At 40.1% G+C, this 21,613-nt stretch overlaps 1 protein-coding gene across 11 annotated transcripts in view; it reads right to left on the reverse strand.

Moving 5' to 3' along the window:
* The window catches only part of LOC120946805 (alpha-2-macroglobulin-like protein 1), a 224,004-nt gene that overhangs the window by 82,988 nt on the left and 119,403 nt on the right, over positions 1-21,613 (reverse strand). For 4 of the 11 annotated variants that reach the window (XM_040361516.1, XM_040361517.1, XM_040361514.1 and 1 more), the window contains exons 16-19: positions 20,239-20,388; positions 19,723-19,896; positions 19,449-19,512; positions 4,708-4,797 (exon numbers count right to left, since the gene is read on the reverse strand). In XM_040361516.1, coding sequence (XP_040217450.1) covers positions 4,708-4,797; positions 19,449-19,512; positions 19,723-19,896; positions 20,239-20,388 — 478 coding nt within the window. Of the gene's footprint in view, positions 1-266; positions 315-4,707; positions 4,798-13,476; positions 13,528-19,448; positions 19,513-19,722; positions 19,897-20,238; positions 20,389-21,613 lie in introns of all 11 variants that reach the window. The other 7 variants (XM_040361524.1, XM_040361520.1, XM_040361521.1 and 4 more) reach the window with 4 other exon arrangements.

The raw sequence follows: 21,613 nt of genomic DNA on the forward strand, positions 1-21,613 counted from the left end.
GTACAGTCAGTATATAGAATGTAGAGTGTGAAGGAGGATTTATTAGCACTGTGTATATATAGACCATAGAGTATGGGGGAGGAAAATATATCAGTACAACCAGTATATGGACTGTAGAGTATGGGCGAAGATATATTGGTACAGACAGAATTATTAAAGAATGTGGAATGCTAAAATATATTGGTACAGGCCATATAGAGAATGATAGAGTTATGAAAGATGATATTATAATTTAGGCAGTATATGGATTATCACTATTTATACACCTGCCATCCCCGGCATTGCAAACTCCATCATCGGCTCATCCATTATACCTGCCAAACCAAAATTACGATAAATGTATAATAACATGGAAGTTTACATGAGTTCTTAAATATACGCACTACATGTTTTCATTTTCAAGTCGATAAAATATTTTAATTTGCTACTGCAGAGTTTAAAGCAGTTCACAGCTCCAATAAACTTTTAGTTGGAAAGTTAAAAAATACTCATAATAGGATTTTGAAGGTGACCAAATGTCAGATTATAATTAAGATCACATCTGGTTTTATTTATTTATAATTTATTTCAGTCACGTATATAGCACTGTCAATTCATGCAGTGCTTTACATATACATTGCATATTCATATCAGTCCCTGCCCTCAAGGAGCTTACAATCTAAAGTCCCTAACTCACATTCATGCATTCACATACTAGGGCCAATTTAGACAGGTTGTCTTCAAAATCCCATAATGAGTATTTTTAACTTGTCATAAAATGTAGGGATGGTGAGACCTCACCCAGAGCAACACAAATATATTTAGTAAACTTGCTCTACGTGTAAATTTGATTTTAAGACCAAAGAAATTGAAGAAACCCCCAGCAAACAAGTCTGTTATAAAAGTTAGCTATCTGACTTTTTATGGGTCTCAACTAGGGATGTCCCGATACCGATACTAGTATCGGTATCGATACTGAGCATTTCCCTGAGTACTTGTACTCAGGGTAATGCGCCGATGCTTCACTCGATACTTGGGCAGTCAGGGGTGATCAGTGCAGCAGGGGAGTTGCAAGCACTGATCTGCATCCTTTTCAGCTGTTTTGGTTAAAGTTATACAGCGGTGATCGGTGCTTGTAACTCCCCCCAAAGCCGCACCGATCACCGCTGACTGTCCCCCTCCGTGCTGTCTTCCCCCCTCCGTGCTGTCTTCCCCCCTCCGTCCTCCGTGCTGTCTTCCCCCCTCTGTGCTGTGCTGTCTTCTCCCTTCCGTGCTGTATTCCCCCTCCGTGCTGTCTTCCCCCCTCTGTGCTGTCTTCTCCCCTCTGTGCTGTCTTCTCCCCTCTGTGCTGTCTTCTCCCCTCTGTGCTGTCTTCTCCCCTCCGTGCTGTATTCCCCCTCCATGCTGTCTTCCCCCTCCGTGCGGTCTTCCCCCTCTGTGCTCCGTGTTGTTTTCCCCCCTCTGTCCTCCGTGCTGTCTTCCCCCTCCATGCTCTGTGCTGCTCTTCCCCCCTCCATCCTCCGTGTTGCTCCCCCCCCCCTCCGTGCTGCTTTCCCCCCTCCGTGCTGCTCTCTCCCCTCAATTTGTCAGGATGGAGAGCAGAGGTAGGAGCCGCTAAAATCCAGCTCCTACCTTTTCAGAATGAACAGAGTCAGTGATCACTGACTCTGTCCATTCACATAACTGAGCATCGTAAACCTGTGTTTACGATGCTTCAGTTTATGAATGGAGAGGAGCTTCTCTCCATTCATTTTAGCTGAGGCTGCTGAGAAAGGGACTGGGGAACCTTGCTCTGTCTTAAAGGGGAGATGTCAGAGTTCTGTTAAGACCCCTAATATCTCACCAAAGACCCCCCAACAGGGCTGAATAAAAAAAGAAAACAAAATGTCAATAAATATATATATTTTTAATAATAAAAATGTAAATAAAAAAAACACACTGACAATCCAAGACCCCCCCCCCCCCCCATTAAAAAAATTGTAAAAAAAAATTGTAAAAAAAATAAAAAATACTGCCACTGTCACATGACATTAAAAAAAAGTATCGGTAATCGGTATCGGCGAGTACTTGAAAAAAAGTATCGGTACTTGTACTCGGTCTCAAAAAAGTGGTATCGGGACAACCATAACTTAAACCCATCTACAGTAATTGCTCTCATTCACAACTGTCTTAGCTCCTACCTTAGTGGAAATAACCCTCTTAACCATTTACAGTCTGGCTTTCGCTTCGCAGGACACGGAAACTGCCTTACTAAAACTCACTAACGATTTACTAACTGCTAAAAACAACAGCCACTACTATATTCCTACTACTTGACCTCCCTGCAGCCTTTGATATTGTTGACAACCCACTCCTTGTCAATAAACTCTGTTCCCTTGGCCTCAAAGATTCTGCTTTATTCTGGTTCTCCTCCTACCTGTCAGAGTGCTCCTTCAGTGTTACCTACAACTCTGTCTCCTCCTCTCCATTGCCCCTTTTCTGTGGGGGTCCCCCAAGGCTCTGTTCTTGAAACCCTTCTCTTCTCTGTCTACACCTCCTCCCTTGATCAATTGATAACCGCACACGGTTTTCAATACCACTTATACGCCGATGACACCCAAATCTTTCTGTATACTCCTCACCTCACTCCTTCAGTCTCCTCTCCCATTACTAACTTACTAACTGACATATTAGCATGGATGTCACACCACTTCCTTAAACAAAAGCTCTCTAAAACCAAGCCAATATTCCACTCCCGCCCATGCCCCCCTCTGTGACTTTTCCATCAAAATTACCAATGCAACAATCAGACCAGTGCACTAGGTGTAATCCTAGACTCTGACTTGTCATTTCAGCCTCAAATTAAATAGTAGTCAAAAGTTTGTAGAATTCACCTCCGTAACATCTCTAAAATTCGCCCCTTTTTAACAAATGAAACCACCAAGCTCCTAATTCACTCCCTTGTTATCTCTCCCCTTGACTATTGTAACTCCCTTCTCATTGGTCTGCCTCTACATAGGCTATCCCCTCTTCAATCTATCATGAATGCTGCTGCCAGGCTTATCCACCTTACCAACTGTTCAGTGTCTGCCAACCCTCTCCTCCAATCCCTACACTGGCTCCCAATCGCCCAGTGAATTAAATTCAAAATATTAACCACAACATACAAAGCCATTCACAACTCTGCCCCGAGCTACATCACCAATCTTGTCTCCAAATATCACCCAAACCGTCCTCTCCGCTCCTCCCAAGACCTCCTACTCTCAAGCTCCCTCGTCTCCTCCTCCCATGCTCCTCCTCCCATGCTCGTCTCCAGGATTTCTTCAGAGCCTCTGTCATTCCTCTGGAACTCGCTACCTCACTCTTATCCGGCTATCTCCTACTCTTTCTACCTTCAGGCAATCCCTGAAAACTCATCTCTTCAGGAAGCCTTTTAAGCCTCCAACTAATCTTTTACCACTTCCATCAGCTCATTCCCCACAGTTACAACCTTTTGAACCACCTGCCCCACCCTATTAGATTGCGAAAACCACTGGTGCTGAATAAATCCTGTATAATAATATTAATAATTATCTGTAAGTATCTTTTTACAAAGGATTGACTGAAGTTAGCCAATTGCTAGCATCTCTTGCTATATATTTTAAACTTCAGGTTTTATTTTACTGTAAATAGATTATTTGGGCTAAGCTCGTCCAAATGAACTATTTACTTCACCAACAGATGTGCCTTCTGTGAGCACTGTATAAACTGTAGCATCAGCTACATAAGTATACAGTGCTATGTTCCATAAAATATGATAAAACTTCCATGCTACTATGGGTGGTGTGATTTGTAATTATATTGAATAAACAAAACAAGTATACTCAAGGTTGCTGCTTAATACCGACTGTGTTCCCACAGTCGGTGGGAGGGGGGGGGGGAGGCAAACAATCCATCCTGCCACCCATGGTCGGTCAGTCAGTAGTTAGGGCCCTGCACTTACCCCATCTCGCGAGCAGCAATCCAGACGGCGGGCAGCTTCTCTCCAGGCAACTGCTTCCTCACTTCCCCAGCGTCTCCTCGCTCTTCTTCTTGTTGGCCAATCAGGTAAACGGGTCTCAGGACCCGCTTCCTAAATGTCTGGGAGGAGAATCATTGTTACAATAGTGAATATTCATTCGCTATTGTCACACAACTGGGTGGGCTTCTGCACCTCAAGCCCACCCTTTTTTAAGCCTATTGGCTCTAATCACATGGTTCAAAGAAAAATGTAAAAACCCTGATTGAACTATTTGAGATTATATCACAAGTGTGATATGTCACTATAAACTATAATTGCCTTTGATTTGGTATTTTTTAGTATGTGAAGGGAGCCAGCGCAGTAAGCTTACCACTGGACACAACTGTATTATATGGTGAATAGCAACTCAAAAAAGAAAAGAAAAAAAATTTGTCATGTTTGACACATGAAAATGTGTATGTTTCAGCAGAAAGAAAACCTGTCTTGGAAACAAGTAAATAAAGAATGTATAGATAAAGAATATATAAAAAGAAAATATAGAATGTAGAGTGTGGAGAAGGATATGTTGTTAAAGTTTGTAAATAGAATATTGAGTGCAGAGGAAGTATATCATTATATACAGTATATATAGATATAGATAGATATATATATATATATATTATCTATCTATCTATATATACATATATCTATATAGATATATATATCTATATATAGATATATATCTATATATGTATTATAAGGTATGACACCTAGTGCTGGGGAGGCTCCAGGTGCTCCAAATAATGAACCAACAGCCGATCCCAGAATTGGGGGTGACTTTGCCATCGGCAGTATACCTGCTGGGAAAATAAATCAATGCATTTATTTCCTTTAAATACTGTACTGTATATATAAATATAAATACTCAAAATACTCAAAATATAATTATCAATATACTGCACAGTGTACAGTATATGCACTTTTTTGTTTTATATTTAGAATTTTTTATTTCACATTTTCACAAGAATGTATAGCTCTGATACTGAAGACCGTGAGTCATGAAAAGTTCTCTCTGCAGTTTAAAACATCATATTATCCAACCAGTTTTAATGACGATATGATATTAAATTTAATGAACAAACAAAAAATAGAGACTACAACACTCCCTGCCTAGACCTGCCTAGGTAGTATATTAAAACACAAAAGCAGAAAATGTTTAACCCTCCTTATGTCACTGCCATAGATTAAATTTGTAAAGAAAATTAAAGGGGAGCTACATACAATACAATTTCATTATTTATTTATCATAAAATCAGTCCTAAAATCTTAAGAATGCTAAATCATGCACCATCAATGTTTAGATTTTACAAAAAAATATCATATGCTATTATGGTTGCACAAGTCTTATAAACATAAACAAAAATGTTATATTAATCAGATCCTGGACTAGCATATACAGTACCAGCAGTGAAAAAATCTTAGTCGTCCACCAAAGAAAATGTATATATCTAATCTTAAATAGAAAAATCCTATGAAAGTCCACAAACTCTTAATGTATCATTCATATAAAAAAAAAAGATGTTCATTGTACTGTATACACTTAACATAGAGAGAATGTGCAACGTAATACAGAATAATAAAGATAATATCGATAATATACCGTAACTGTGTTTAACTGTGTATAAGTCATCTAGAGCTACACGTAGATCCTCCCCCTATTTAAAGACGGGAACCTTGCTAAAAGTGTAGAAATTTGTATGCAAGTGATTCCTCCAAACATGTGATCAGTCTGCAGTAGACATGTGCAGTGATTTGTCACAAATCGAAATCTAGACAAAATGTTCGTTATTCAGAGATTTGGATTTCAAAGAATCCAAAATAAATTATAACAAAACAACAAAATGTATTTGTATTCATTCGTTTCATTTTGACTTTATGTTAACACTTGAAGCATTCGAAAATAGTAAAGACATAGGCCCGGATTCTTAAAGCACTTACGCCGGCGTATCTACTGATACGCCGCGTAAGTGCACGGATGCGCCGTCGTATCTATGCGCCTGATTCTGCAAGTCAGATACGCCTGAATTTTGGCTTCATCCGACTGACGTAAGTTTCCTACGCCGTCGGAGCCTGGGCGCATATTTACGCTGGCCACAAGGGGCGCTTCCATTGATTTACGCGTCGAATATGCAAATGACCGAGATACGCCGATTCACGAACGTACTTGCGCCCATCGCAGTAATATACGCCGTTTACGTAAGGCGTACGTCCGGCGTAAAGTTATTCCACCTATAGGAGGCGCATCCCATGCAAAAGGTATGGACGACGGAACAGCCGTCGTATTTTACGTTGTTTACGTAGGACTACGTGAATAGGGCTGGGCGTAGGTTACGTTCAGTGATTCGACGTATCTTAGGCGTTAGGTCCGACGTGATTCTGAGCATGCGCACTGGGAAGCGCCCACGGGACGGCGCATGCGCAGTTCGTTCGGCCCTTCATTTTCATAGGGTCACAGTTAATTTAAATGTATCACGCCCACTACCTTCCTACTTTGAATTAGGCGGGCTTACACCTGCCAATTTATGTTACGCTGGCGCATCGTAGGGAGCGATTGCTTTGTGAATACTGCTCTTGCCTCTCAGAGTTACGCCGGCGTAGCGCATATGAGATGCGCTACGCCGGTATATAGATGCGCCGATCTACGTGAATCTGGGCCATAATGAATGATCCAAATTGATTAGGATCCATTTAATTTCATGTTATATTAACATTTTTCTTTTTTCGAAAAAAAAAATGCACTGCATATGAAATGGAAACATATTGCTATAAATACAGTAAGGATAAAAGTAAAAGAAGATGACGATTCTTAGTTTGGGTTGGATGGATGTGGATCCACCAGAATCTCCGAATCATAACATAACAAACTGAACAAAAATCATTTTGAATTAATTAGTTATTTTATGATTCAAACTGAATATACAAAACAACAAATTCTGAAAATGAATCATTCTAACATAACAAATATGCAAAATTAAATGATTAACTTAACAAAGTGACACAAATGTTTCCATCGTGTACAACTGTAGTCTGCACATCGATGAATTGGAAAATGTGATACAGATGGCCATGTCTCCTATACATTGGAAAGCTCTATAGTCAATCCTGGCTTGCATACTGTGAGTTTGTTTACTCTATGATGTCTACCTTGCAAGAGAATTTTCACTTTGAACAATAATTTTTTCTTAGTTTAAGGAAAGTGTGTAAATCTTACATTTACATTATGGGCTTGATTATCCAGCGATAACTTTGTCATACTAGGTTTACTAGGGGGGGCAAACTAGGTCATACTAGGTGGGCAAACTAGGCTTCCATTCAAAAAATTGTCTTGCATGCACTAGCAAGTAACATGCTGATAGGGGAAGAGAGCAGAGTGACAGAGATGCGTTTGTAAGTCTGTTGCTTCAACTTTCGCTGTCCAATCACATGCTGGGGAGGAACATGGCCTGTAAGTATTACTGATTTGTAGCAGAGGAAAGCCTGTTGTCCTCTGATACCAAACAGGACTGTATTGTGCCACAAAGCTGAGAAGACTTCAGGACTGGATAGACAGGACTACAATTTTTGTTAGCACCATATCCTGACTAAACATGTGCAAGATATATTGGTACAGTCAATATACAGAATACTAAGTATTAAGGAGGAGGATATATCAGTACAGTCAGTATATAGAATGTAGAGTGTGGAGGAGGAGGATATATCAGTACAGTCAGTATATAGAATGTAGAGTGTGGAGGAGGAGGAGGAGGATATATCAGTACAGTCAGTATATAGAATGTAGAGTGTGGAGGAGGAGGATATATCAGTACAGTCAGTATATAGAATGTAGAGTGTGGAGGAGGAGGAGGATATATCAGTACAGTCAGTATATAGAATGTAGAGTGTGGAGGAGGAGGATATATCAGTACAGTCAGTATATAGAATGTAGAGTGTGGAGGAGGAGGATATATCAGTACAGTCAGTATATAGAATGTAGAGTGTGGAGGAGGAGGATATATCAGTACAGACAGTATATAGAATGTAGAGTGTGGAGGAGGAGGAGGAGGATATATCAGTACAGTCAGTATATAGAATGTAGAGTGTGGAGGAGGATATATCAGTACAGTCAGTATATAGAATGTAGAATGTGGAGGAGGAGGAGGATATATCAGTACAGACAGTATATAGAATGTAGAGTGTGGAGGAGGATATATCAGTACAGTCAGTATATAGAATGTATAGTGTGGAGGAGGAGGATATATCAGTACAGTCAGTATATAGAATGTAGAGTGTGGAGGAGGAGGATATATCAGTACAGTCAGTATATAGAATGTAGAGTGTGGAGGAGGAGGATATATCAGTACAGTCAGTATATAGAATGTAGAGTGTGGAGGAGGAGGATATGTCAGTACAGTCAGTATATAGAATGTAGAGTGTGGAGGAGGAGGAGGATATATCAGTACAGTCAGTATATAGAATGTAGAGTGTGGAGGAGGAGGATATATCAGTACAGTCAGTATATAGAATGTAGAGTGTGGAGGAGGAGGAGGATATATCAGTACAGTCAGTATATAGAATGTAGAGTGTGGAGGAGGAGAAGGATATATCAGTACAGTCAGTATATAGAATGTAGAGTGTGGAGGAGGAGGATATATCAGTACAGTCAGTATATAGAATGTAGAGTGTGGAGGAGGAGGATATATCAGTACAGTCAGTATATAGAATGTAGAGTGTGGAGGAGGAGGAGGATATATCAGTACAGTCAGTATATATAATGTAGAGTGTGGAGGAGGAGGAGAAGGATATATCCATACAGTCAGTATATAGAATGTAGAGTGTGGAGGAGGAGGATATATCAGTACAGTCAGTATATAGAATGTAGAGTGTGGAGGAGGAGGATATATCAGTACAGACAGTATATAGAATGTAGAGTGTGGAGGAGGAGGAGGAGGATATATCAGTACAGTCAGTATATAGAATGTAGAGTGTGGAGGAGGAGGATATATCTGTACAGTCAGTATATAGAATGTAGAGTGTGGAGGAGGAGGATATATCAGTACAGTCAGTATATAGAATGTAGAATGTGGAGGAGGAGGAGGATATATCAGTACAGACAGTATATAGAATGTAGAGTGTGGAGGAGGATATATCAGTACAGTCAGTATATAGAATGTATAGTGTGGAGGAGGAGGATATATCAGTACAGTCAGTATATAGAATGTAGAGTGTGGAGGAGGAGGATATATCAGTACAGTCAGTATATAGAATGTAGAGTGTGGAGGAGGAGGATATGTCAGTACAGTCAGTATATAGAATGTAGAGTGTGGAGGAGGAGGAGGATATATCAGTACAGTCAGTATATAGAATGTAGAGTGTGGAGGAGGAGGATATATCAGTACAGTCAGTATATAGAATGTAGAGTGTGGAGGAGGAGGAGGATATATCAGTACAGTCAGTATATAGAATGTAGAGTGTGGAGGAGGAGAAGGATATATCAGTACAGTCAGTATATAGAATGTAGAGTGTGGAGGAGGAGGATATATCAGTACAGTCAGTATATAGAATGTAGAGTGTGGAGGAGGAGGAGGATATATCAGTACAGTCAGTATATAGAATGTATAGTGTGGAGGAGGAGGAGGATATATCAGTACAGTCCGTATATAGAATGTAGAGTGTGTAGGAGGAGGAGGATATATCAGTACAGTCAGTATATAGAATGTAGAGTGTGGAGGAGGAGGATATATCAGTACAGTCAGTATATAGAATGTAGGGTATGGAGGAGGAGGAGGATATATCAGTACAGTCAGTATATAGAATGTAGAGTGTGGAGGAGGAGGAGGATATATCAGTACAGTCAGTATATAGAATGTAGCGTGTGGAGGAGGAGGAGGATATATCAGTACAGTCAGTATATAGAATGTAGAGTGTGGAGGAGGAGGATATATCAGTACAGTCAGTATATAGAATGTAGAGTGTGGAGGAGGAGGATATATCAGTACAGTCAGTATATAGAATGTAGAGTGTGGAGGAGGAGGAGGATATATCAGTACAGTCAGTATATAGAATGTAGAGTGTGGAGGAGGAGGAGGATATATCAGTACAGTCAGTATATAGAATGTAGAGTGTGGAGGAGGAGGAGGAGGATATATCAGTACAGTAAGTATATAGAATGTAGAGTGCAGTGGAGGAGGAGGATATATCAGTACAGTAAGTATATAGAATGTAGAGTGCAGTGGAGGAGGAGGATATATCAGTACAGTCAGTATATAGAATGTAGAGTGTGGAGGAGGAGGAGGAGGATATATCAGTACAGTCAGTATATAGAATGTAGAGTGTGTAGGAGGAGGAGGATATATCAGTACAGTCAGTATATAGAATGTAGAGTGTGGAGGAGGAGGAGGATATATCAGTACATTCAGTATATAGAATGTAGAGCGTGGAGGAGGAGGAGGATATATCAGTACAGACAGTATATAGAATGTAGAGTGTGGAGGAGGAGGATATATCAGTACAGTCAGTATATAGAATGTAGAGTGTGGAGGAGGAGGAGGATATATCAGTACATTCAGTATATAGAATGTAGAGCGTGGAGGAGGAGGAGGATAGATCAGTACAGTCAGTATATAGAATGTAGAGTGTGGAGGAGGAGGAGGATATATCAGTACAGTCAAGTCAGTATATAGAATGTAGAGTGTGGAGGAGGAGGATATATCAGTACAGTCAGTATATAGAATGTAGAGTGTGGAGGAGGAGGATATATCAGTACAGTCAAGTCAGTATATAGAATGTAGAGTGTGGAGGAGGAGGAGGAGGATATATCAGTACAGTCAGTATATAGAATGTAGAGTGTGGAGGAGGAGGAGGATATATCAGTACAGTCAGTATATAGAATGTAGAGCGTGGAGAGGAGGATATATCAGTACAGCCAGTATATAGAATGTAGAGTGTGGAGGAGGAGGAGGATATATCAGTACAGTCAGTATATAGAATGTAGAGTATGGAGGAGGAGGATAGATCAGTACAGTCAGTATATAGAATGTAGAGTGTGGAGGAGGAGGATATATCAGTACAGTCAGTATATAGAATGTAGAGTGTGGAGGAGGAGGATATATCAGTACAGTCAGTATATAGAATGTAGAGTGTGGAGGAGGAGGAGGATAGATCAGTACAGTCAGTATATAGAATGTAGAGTGTGGAGGAGGAGGAGGATATATCAGTACAATCAGTATATAGAATGTAGAGTGTGGAGGAGGATAGATCAGTACAGTCAGTATATAGAATGTAGAGTGCAGTGGAGGAGGAGGATATATCAGTACAGTCAGTATATAGAATGTAGAATGTGGAGGAGGAGGAGGATATATCAGTACAGTCAGTATATAGAATGTAGAGTGTGGAGGAGGATATATCAGTACAGTCAGTATATAGAATGTAGAGTGTGGAGGAGGAGGAGGATAGATCAGTACAGTCAGTATATAGAATGTAGAGTGTGGAGGAGGAGGAGGATATATCAGTACAGTCAGTATATAGAATGTAGAGTGTGGAGGAGGATAGATCAGTACAGTCATTATATAGAATGTAGAGTGTGGAGGAGGATAGATCAGTACAGTCAGTATATAGAATGTAGAGTGTGGAGGAGGATAGATCAGTACAGTCAGTATATAGAATGTAGAGTGTGGAGGAGGAGGAGGATATATCAGTACAGTCAGTATATAGAATGTAGAGTGTGGAGGAGGATAGATCAGTACAGTCAGTATATAGAATGTAGAGTGTGGAGGAGGAGGAGGATATATCAGTACAGTGAGTATATAGAATGTAGAGTGTGGAGGAGGATAGATCAGTACAGTCAGTATATAGAATGTAGAGTGTGGAGGAGGATAGATCAGTACAGTCAGTATATAGAATGTAGAGTGCAGTGGAGGAGGAGGATATATCAGTAGAATGTAGAGTGCGGAGGAGGATATATCAGTACAGTCAGTATATAGAATGTAGAGCAGGGGTGGCCAACCAGTGGCCCGGGGGCCACATGTGGCCCGCGGAGCCCTCTGATGTGGCCCACAACCTCCTGCTCTGGAATAGCTGGTTGGCAAGCCCAGATCACAGGTTGCCGATCTGCAATACCACAGCATCAGTGTTGTGAATTAAGCTGGTGGTAGAGGAAGAAAGCGGCTGCGGACCAGAGCCCCATAAACTGATGTTTCCTCTACAGCGCCGGCTTTGCCACAGAAGGAGTCTATGGCAAAGTTCAGTTAACCCACAGGATATGACACAGGTGTACTACGCTGCACCCAGTACATCAGTTGAAAGCAGTCTTAGGCCCTTTTCACACGATCAACCCCGACCAAATGGGACCCTCAATTCACCTCTACAGAGCGACAGATGTCCATTTATGCTCGCCTACCTCCAATCCAAAAAACAGAAGGGAATTTGTCCCCTTCCATCTGGGCAGATCGGAGGGCCCATGGAGTAGCTGTGACCTGTCATCCGCCCGCTCCGCTCATTGTGGCCCACGACTGGTTACCAAGTTGCTTAAGTGGCCCTTGCTATTCAAAAGGTTGGGCACCCCTGATGTAGAGTGTGGAGGAGGAGGAGAAGGATATATCAGTACAGTCAGTATATAGAATGTAGAGTGTGGAGGAGGAGGAGGAGGATATATCAGTACAGTCAGTATATAGAATGTAGAGTGTGAAGGAGGAGGAGGATATATCAGTACAGTCAGTATATAGAATGTAGAGTGTGGAGAGGAGGATATATCAGTACAGTCAGTATATAGAATGTAGAGTGTGGAGGAGGAGGAGGATATATCAGTACAGTCAGTATATAGAATGTAGAGTGTGGAGGAGGAGGAGGATATATCAGTACAGTCAGTATATAGAATGTAGAGTGTGGAGGAGGAGGTGGAGGATAGATCAGTACAGTCAGTATATAGAATGTAGAGTGTGGAGGAGGAGGAGGAGGATATGTCAGTACAGTCAGTATATAGAATGTATAGTGTGGAGGAGGAGGAGGATATATCAGTACAGTCAGTATATAGAATGTAGAGTGTGGAGGAGGAGGATAGATCAGTACAGTCAGTATATAGAATGTAGAGTGCAGTGGAGGAGGAGGATATATCAGTAGAATGTAGAGTGTGGAGGAGGAGGATATATCAGTACAGTCAGTATATAGAATGTAGAGTGTGGAGGAGGAGGAGGAGATATCAGTACAGTCAGTATATAGAATGTAGAGTGCGGAGGAGGATATATCAGTACAGTCAGTATATAGAATGTAGAGTGTGGAGGAGGAGGATATATCAGTACATTCAGTATATTGAATGTAGAGTGTGTAGGAGGAGGAGGATATATCAGTACAGTCAGTATATAGAATGTAGAGTGTGGAGGAGGAGGAGGATATATCAGTACAGTCAGTTTATAGAATGTAGAGTGCAGTGGAGGAGAGGGATATATCAGTAGAATGTAGAGTGTGGAGGATATACATTTCCGGTTGTGATATACACTTTAAGACACCTGATTTTGCAACTGGTCGGGCACCTGGCTTGCTCATCATTGGCCGTCTTCCTGCCAAACAAAGATGCCAATACATTCATAATATGAAAACATTGTACACCCAAATCTTCATACTGTCGCCTCAATGTAAATTTTGTATACCTTGAATATATCAACTTTATATATCTCCCACATTACCAAAAATGTTTTTATTTTTATTTATTTGATAGTACAAGTTGTGTGACGGTGTAGCTGTGATTTACTAAAACAAATGATCAAGTAGAAATAAAAATGTATATGTTTGATTATGATTTAACAGAACTGTTTTAGTCTTTTAGCACTGTATTTCTTTTTGCTTCACTTTATAAAATAAAATGCCACACATTATTTTCTATACGTTTGTCACTTTACCTGATTTATGTGGAATTATGAATTTTCCTGCATGCAATGAATAGTTTTCTCTTGATGGCTTCGGTTTTTCATGCATTGGTATTTTCCTTGCAAATTGAACATTCTCTAATTCTCTAGTAAATCAACTGACTCTGATTTCCTAAATTATTTCCACTTTGCAAAGTGAAAATCAATTTCTCTCGTAAAACAAGTGAACACACACTTTCCAATTCATACCCAATTACTGTATGTGCAAGGAAATATAAAACAAGATTTTTGTTTGCACATAGGTGAATGTGGAGCCGATTCCAATCATCCAGTCATGCAGAGGTATAAATCCTATTGTTTTTATTTTATTTTTACGTTATTGGATATTCTTTTCAAAATTATTTTTTACTTTGCTTTACCTCATGCGCTTTGCAAAGTGAAAATGTAATACTTATTTCTTTAGTACATCATTCACAATATCTTGATTTAATGTAATGGATAATTTCTATTGACATCATAAACTGAGCCGGACAGCTAAATAAGGGAGTTATTACTAGTAGAAGACAAAACACAGAGCACAATGACAGAGTGTACAGCAGCCTTTCCAAACCAGTGTTCCAAAAAAAAAAACAAGGTTCCCCCAGAGGTTGCTAGGGGTTAATTGAACAATGAGCAACTTCTGCCTCTCAGGTGAATAACCACTGACACCAATGATCTTTTTAGCCATCTGTACGCGAGAATTCTTCCAAATGACCACAATTCTCAGAAGTGTACCAATGTACTTTGAAATTTAGGTATAGAATTGTTAGAGGGGTTTCCTGGACCCGAAAAAATATTTTAAGGGTTCCTCAATGTTAAAAAGGATGAGAAAGGCTGATGTAGAATAGGATAGCATAGAATAGAACAATACATATAAGTTTATTTTATAATGAAGTGAAAAAAAACACACACATGTATACAATCATTCTCTTAATATCACGTCTTTGTATCAGTGATCCAAATAAAAGTCTATAACTGCCAGCATCTGTTGTTCCAATTAGACATGTGCACTGCCAAAAAAATCTTTTTTTTTCGTTTGTTATTTTCGTTTTTTTTTTTTTTTGGAAATTCGGGAAATTAAAAAAAAAATTGTTTTTGTTTCATTCGTTTTTTTGTTTTTTTTCCGTAAATTCGGGAAAATGGAAAAATAATTATTTTTTTCCGTTTTATTCGTTTTTTTGCTTTTTTTGTAAATTCCGGAAATTCGAAAATTCGGAATTCCAATTTTTCAGATTTCCGAAAAAGCAAAAAACAAATAAAACGGAAAAAACGAAATCTCCGAAAAAAACAAATGAAACGAAAATGAAAAGTTTGGAAATTCTAAAAATTTGGAAATGAAACAATTCGGAAGTACGAAAACATTTTAAATTCGAAAATTCGGGGGGGAGCTGCGGTGGCTCAACGCGATTGGCACTGCGCTGACAAGCCATTCACCTCTGCAGCTAGAGGTTCGGATCCCGGTCTCAGCTACATGTGAATTGCGTTTGGTGGTCTATGCGAGGTAAGCTTGCGCTTATTACGCCCACCCCCCTCCCGCAAAAACCACCACACTTACACGCACTCGAAATTGGGTTAACATGCACGCACTTTGACCACGCGGTCTCTAAAAAGAGAGGCAAAGGACTAACGGGGCTGGTTGAGCGGGCTAGATCCTCTCACTCCCTTATAGGGAGTCCCTCTGCCCCGTTGGGCTTCAAAGTGGAGCAGGTAGGGCGGGCTGTGTGGGAGGACCCCCTCACACACCCACCATTGCCACCCGGGGCATGGAGAAAGGTGGCAGATTGCCTCTGGGGGAGGCCTGCTTACTCCCAACTCCTGCAGTCCGGCTCCTCTCTCGAGTACACGCACAAAATACACTTTAAAAAAAAAAAATCCAAAATTCGGGATTTCGGAATTTTTAAAATTCTAAAATTAAAAAAATCCAAAATTCCACAATTTCGAAAATTCAGATTTTCGAATTTTTTTTATTTCCGAATTTTTTTTTTTTTAATTTTCATTTTTTTTTTTTCAAATTTTTTTTTTTTTTAATTTTCGAAATTTCGAAAATTGAAAAATTCGAAAATGAAAAATTCGAAAATTCCAAATTTCGAAAATCGAAAATGAAAAATTTGAATATTCGTAAAATTCGAATATTCGAAACGTCGAATATTCGAAAACCCAAAAAATAAAAAATTCGAAAAATAAAAAAATCGAAAATTCGAATATTCGAAATTTCTAAAAAAAATGAAAAGTTCGAAATTTCTAAAAAATGAAAAATTAGAAAATTCTGAATTTCTAAAATTAAAAAAAAAACGAAAATCCGAATTTCCGAAATTCGGAAATGGAAAAATTCGGAAATACGAAAATTTGAAAATTAAAAATTCGGAGATTCGGAAATTAAAAAATTCGAAATTTCCGAAGTCCGAAAATTGAAAAATTTGGAAATACGAAAATTCGGAAATGCTAATTTTTGTAAATCCGAAAATTCGGAAATTTGAAATTTTCGGAAGTCCGAAAATTCAGAAGTAAAAAATTTGTTAATAAGAAAATTCAGAATTAACGAATTTCCGAATTTTTGGTAAAAAAATAATTAGAAACTAAACGAATTGCACATGTCTAGTTCCAATTTGTGCATAAATAGGCACTGTCCGTCATGACAGACTACAAAAAAATCCCCTAGTACTAAAGTCTTCCTCATTAGATGCCAACACATTTCAAGGATTTTGCCCCTTTCCTCACAGCCACCGATGTAGGTCATGTAAAAAAAGTACACCCCGTTGAAATCCTTGACTTTTTCATTCTAGTTAAACAGACAGACATTAGATCTTCATTCAAAAAGTGCCTAATGATAAAGATGATATAAAAACACAAAAACGGTCCAAAGTGACAAAACGCGTCGGAACGTGGGTACACGGCAACGATAAGACGGTGACTCCGCGTGTACAAAGGAAGCAATGATGAGATCGCACCACTGAGTCACCTGGCATGTTTGGAATTTTAACAAGGCGATTTTGAATCTTTTATGATGTAAGTGCAATACTTTTAATAAATTGATAACCTTAAGGTGTTTTTACACTATTGGAGTCTCAATTTCTATCCCCATATATTGAGAGTGTCTTTATTAATCTGGATGTAGATTGGAGTGTACAAGCAGCTCTTCAATAACATCTAAAAAGGCAATATTTGCCAGACACAAAAGTAAATGGCAACAGCATCTGGTGAGCTTTATTATCTATACCAGACCTGAAGGGCTTATTATTTGAATTTGGGGGGACCCCCACGCTTTTTTTTATATTTTTATGAATGAATTCTCTCTGAATTGCCGGGAGCCGACAATTCATTATAGCCGCGAGTCATTTTTAAATGACTTTTTTTCCTTCAGAAATGACACTTTGTGCAGAGACAGTTCTAAATACGGGAAACATGCGCTATTTCACATGCATACTTTACACCCCCCCAGGTACGAAATTTAAAGGAATATTTCACTTTTATTGTTTCACTTTAAGCATTATTAAATTCACTTCTCCCGAAAAACTGGCAGTTTTTAAAACTTTTTTTGCATTGATACATGTCCCCTGGGGCAGGACCCAGGTCCCCAAACACTTTTTAGAACAATAACTTGGATATTAGCCTTTAAAATTAGCACTTTAGATTTCAAACGTTCGAGTCCCATAGATTTTAATGGGGTTCTAAAGTTCACACAAACATTTGGTGTGTTCGCAGGTTCCGGTGCGAACCGAACAGGGGGGTGTTTGGCTCATCCCTACTGATGACCGAGCTAGTGAGTCTTCTGCCTGCTGGGTTCTTCCTTCCAAGTGAGTGATCTGTGACTGGCCTTTCCCCCTTCTCTCCCAAATTCCTCTCCCCCTCTCTCTGCAGATATGGAGGTTTCTTTCAGCAGCCTTGTGCAATACCCGGTCCTGTGTGCTATGATTTGGGCTCTTGCTGGTCTGCTGCAGTTTGGCTGCAGTGTTGGTGATCTACATGTTACCCTCCCCCTTAGTCCCATAGACTTCTATTAGTTTGCAAATTTTTGCTGCATTTTCTGAAAGTGCACAAAAACGACTGCATCTTTGGTGCGCTATAAAAAAAAAAACTGCAGCAAAAACTCACAACCTAAAAGATGCCTTTGGGACTGCGGCTAATGAAAACTGTGTACATAAGCACTGCGGCCAAACCGCAGCACACCAGTGTGCGCCCAAAGGCTTGTACACACTTGCAGCAGGCACTGCTCAGGTCACAATTTCTCATGCTCAGCGGCTCCAACCAGAGCTGTCAACTCGCTGGATTGAGCAAAAAAAAAAAAAACTAGTGGTGTGTAAGGAGGAGATCCGGCGTGTTCGCAAAGCCCACGTGCAGAGCCCGCCAGGAAGTCGGCGCTGCACTAATCACAGGCAGGGAGACATTTCCCGAAATGCGGCTGCAGAGATTGGGAAATGTCTCACTGCCTGTGATTAGCGCAGCGCAGTGCTGACTTCCTGGTTGCTCTGCACGTGATTTGACAATAGACAGGTTTTACTAAGAACTATTTGCACCAACAGCTCTACTTTGACCCTTTAACATGACTCCAGTTCAGGCAGTTCTTCATTTTACTTGTCCCAGTCACCCAGTAATGTTATAAACCTGTTGATATTATATCAGAATGTCGAAATATATAACTTTAATAAAAACTGCAGCAGATTAAAGCAAAGTGTCCACAGGTGGACAATGCACAGGTGAAAACAGCATCAATTCTCCAATATGCAACCTTGTCAGCCAACAATGAGAACCAACAAAAAAATGACAATAATTAAAATATGCACAAAACCAATCCCAAAAAACTCTAAGGCCTCGTACAGACGAGGGGGTTATCCAATTCCTCCTCCGGATTTTGATCCGATGGCTTGTACACACAATCGGATCAAAATCCGCGCGGAAAACATCCGCGGTCACGTGTCGCGCCATCGCTGTGACGATGACGTGGCGACGAGCGCGACGCTGGAAGGTAAACACTTCCACGCATGCGTCGAATCATTACGACGCATGCGAGGGATGGGAGCGGACGGACTGATCCGGTGAGTCTGTACAGACGACTGGATCAGTCCGCTGGACTGGATCCCAGCGGATAGATTTTGTAGCATGCTACAAAATTTTTATCCGCTGGGAAATCTCCGCTCGGACGTACAGACGACCGGATCTATCTGCTGGAACTGATCCGCGGATCAATCCCAGCGGATAGATCCGGTCGTCTGTACGAGGCCAAAGAAGCTTTAAAGCTGAATTCTGGAATAAGTGATTATTTCTAAATACAAGAGACATATTAGTTCCTACTTGAATCTTGGTGTGCTTTTTATATATTTTACATTTGTTCATGCCATATTGAAATGCATACAATTACGCTCAGATCTGCTGTTACATAACATACACAAAAAATAAACATTGGTTTTACATACCTGGATGTTACCCAATTCAGCAAATGAAAGATTCATACTCACCCATAGCATCTGAGACTCTTTCATGCATACTAAATATGGCAAAAGACAACAGCAGCCACATAACCAAGACACACTAACCTGCATGTAATGGCCAACTATGAAGTCAGAATCAGCATCACTTACTTTGTGTTTTGCAGGTGATTGGAGCAGAAATCTTCCAGGTACTCAGCAGATACAGATTTATATCCTGCAAAGTTAAAGTACAACATCAGTCAAAAGAGAAAAATAAGACAAAGACTAATTTCTCTTTTTTTCTAATTTACGATCTTATGGTGGGTGTATATGCTTGTCACAGCAAGACTGATCTTCTTGGCTTTCTTAATAAAACCTTTGATAATGATGAATATGGCTACACCATATAATTAGAACCAAATAGCGTAAACAATGCCTTTTTCACCTGAATGATGTTCTGAATGTCCTTTTTCTTCTCAGGGTAAGAATGCCACCACCAGGGGCTCCTACCAAAATTGTCTTCCCAGTCATCTTCCCATGGCTGCGGTTTGCTACATAAACTGTAATCCAACGAGTCTGACCGTATGTAAGTGCGCTCGGGAATGACAAGTTTCTGAAACTGTAAGAAAAGAAGACATGGGATAGTGAGTACCAAGTTATTGAATTTGCCGTCTGTGTCCTTGATGAAAAATTGTCCTTTAGTTCCTGGCCAAATGGAAACCCTGTGTATGTCACCAAGACAAGAAGTGAGGGGTGATCTGAAGCCTGTGAAAAATGTTGTAACCCTTTTCCTCACATTATGCAGCTACATAGCACAGCAGGGTGGGGCAGTCAAGATGAGGATGTGCTTTACATTTTTTACAGTATCTTGGTTCCTCAGCTATGGATTAAGCTTGTCCAAAGTTGACCAGCTTGATGAACTCTACAACCTGGTCTAACTTTAGAACATAACTTAGGGTACCTTGCTCTCGGTTAGCTCATCCTCTGGTTTCATCAGGACCACACTTTTGTCGACAGAACGCAATGCACAATAAGAACCACCATCGGCTTGGAGTTGCATGTTAACATTTGATTTGGGCAACACTTTTGTCTCAGAGAACTTCAAGGTGACCTGAAACACAAAAAGCAGTAAGCGGTGGGGCGCTGTAAATTATCGCCTCTGAAAACTTACAGATTAAAGCTGACCCGTCATTAAATTCACACTTCCTGTCATGAAAACCAAGTTCTTGCCTGTGCTCAAAGAACTGTGCATATGTGAAGAACGGACCACAGAACTGTGCATGCGCGTTCAAATTGACTGTGGCACCCAGTAGCCTATTTAAAGCACTGCAGGACTTAAGATCATCATTGAGTGGTCCACAGATCCTGTGACCCATGGCCAGACCATGATTTTTGATCCTGTGCTTTACCCAGTTTGCCTTCTGACTACACCTAATCTTATTCCCTCTGGTACCTGACCTCCGGCTTGCTTCTTGACTCTACACCTTGTTTATCCCTTCGGCTAATCTTTTGCCCATGGGACACTGACCTAGGCATGGCTCCTGTTTATCCAGGACACCTAGGAACAGGTTAGTTTTTTTACTGGGACATTTATTGAAAACCTCATTCAATATACCTTAATGATTTACTATGCTGGGGAGTAATTGAAGTTCCTTTGCTCCTCAGATCTATACCTGCATTCATCATTAGCACCAATGATATTAATTTCCTACTAATGCAGATCATTGGATGCTATTCCATGCCAGTTTTTTGGTAAGTTTTACTGCAATGTGGCCTGCTTTTGGTACAATTCCTTATGAGTTGAATACTAATTAATAATGACTGCTGTATTAACTGGTTCATATAGGTCCTAGCTGATCTCCTGTTTGTCATCTGGAAGCTTTCTATACAGTCCAATCGATCACTGACCCTCGCCCTGAATGATTTGATTTAGGTATTTGAACTATTGTATCTTTTTGTCTATATTGCCATAATATATGATTTTTTGCCGCAAATATTTATTTGTGGTTTGTATATCTATATTATATAATAGGAACCAATAGGAGGGCGGCTCCATATATTTTTTAAGGGAAAAAATGGTCACCCTGATGTAGTGACAAAGTGAATCTGCTGGCATTGTGAGTACCTTGTCAAGATGATATTATATTACCCCGCATATCTTTATGGGGGCTCATTCTTCTTATTATTTATTGTCTTCCTCTTATATTGGGGAATCAGGTATTTTTTGATCGTCTTGATCTAGGGAGTGTCGCGCTGATCTGATTGTGCCTGGGTAGCATACGGCATGCCGCAAATGGGAGTGCTTTCTCTGCGATTGGTACCTCATATACACTGTC

Source organism: Rana temporaria, chromosome 8 (genome assembly GCF_905171775.1).
Source record: "Rana temporaria chromosome 8, aRanTem1.1, whole genome shotgun sequence".
Lineage (NCBI taxonomy): Eukaryota > Metazoa > Chordata > Amphibia > Anura > Ranidae > Rana > Rana temporaria.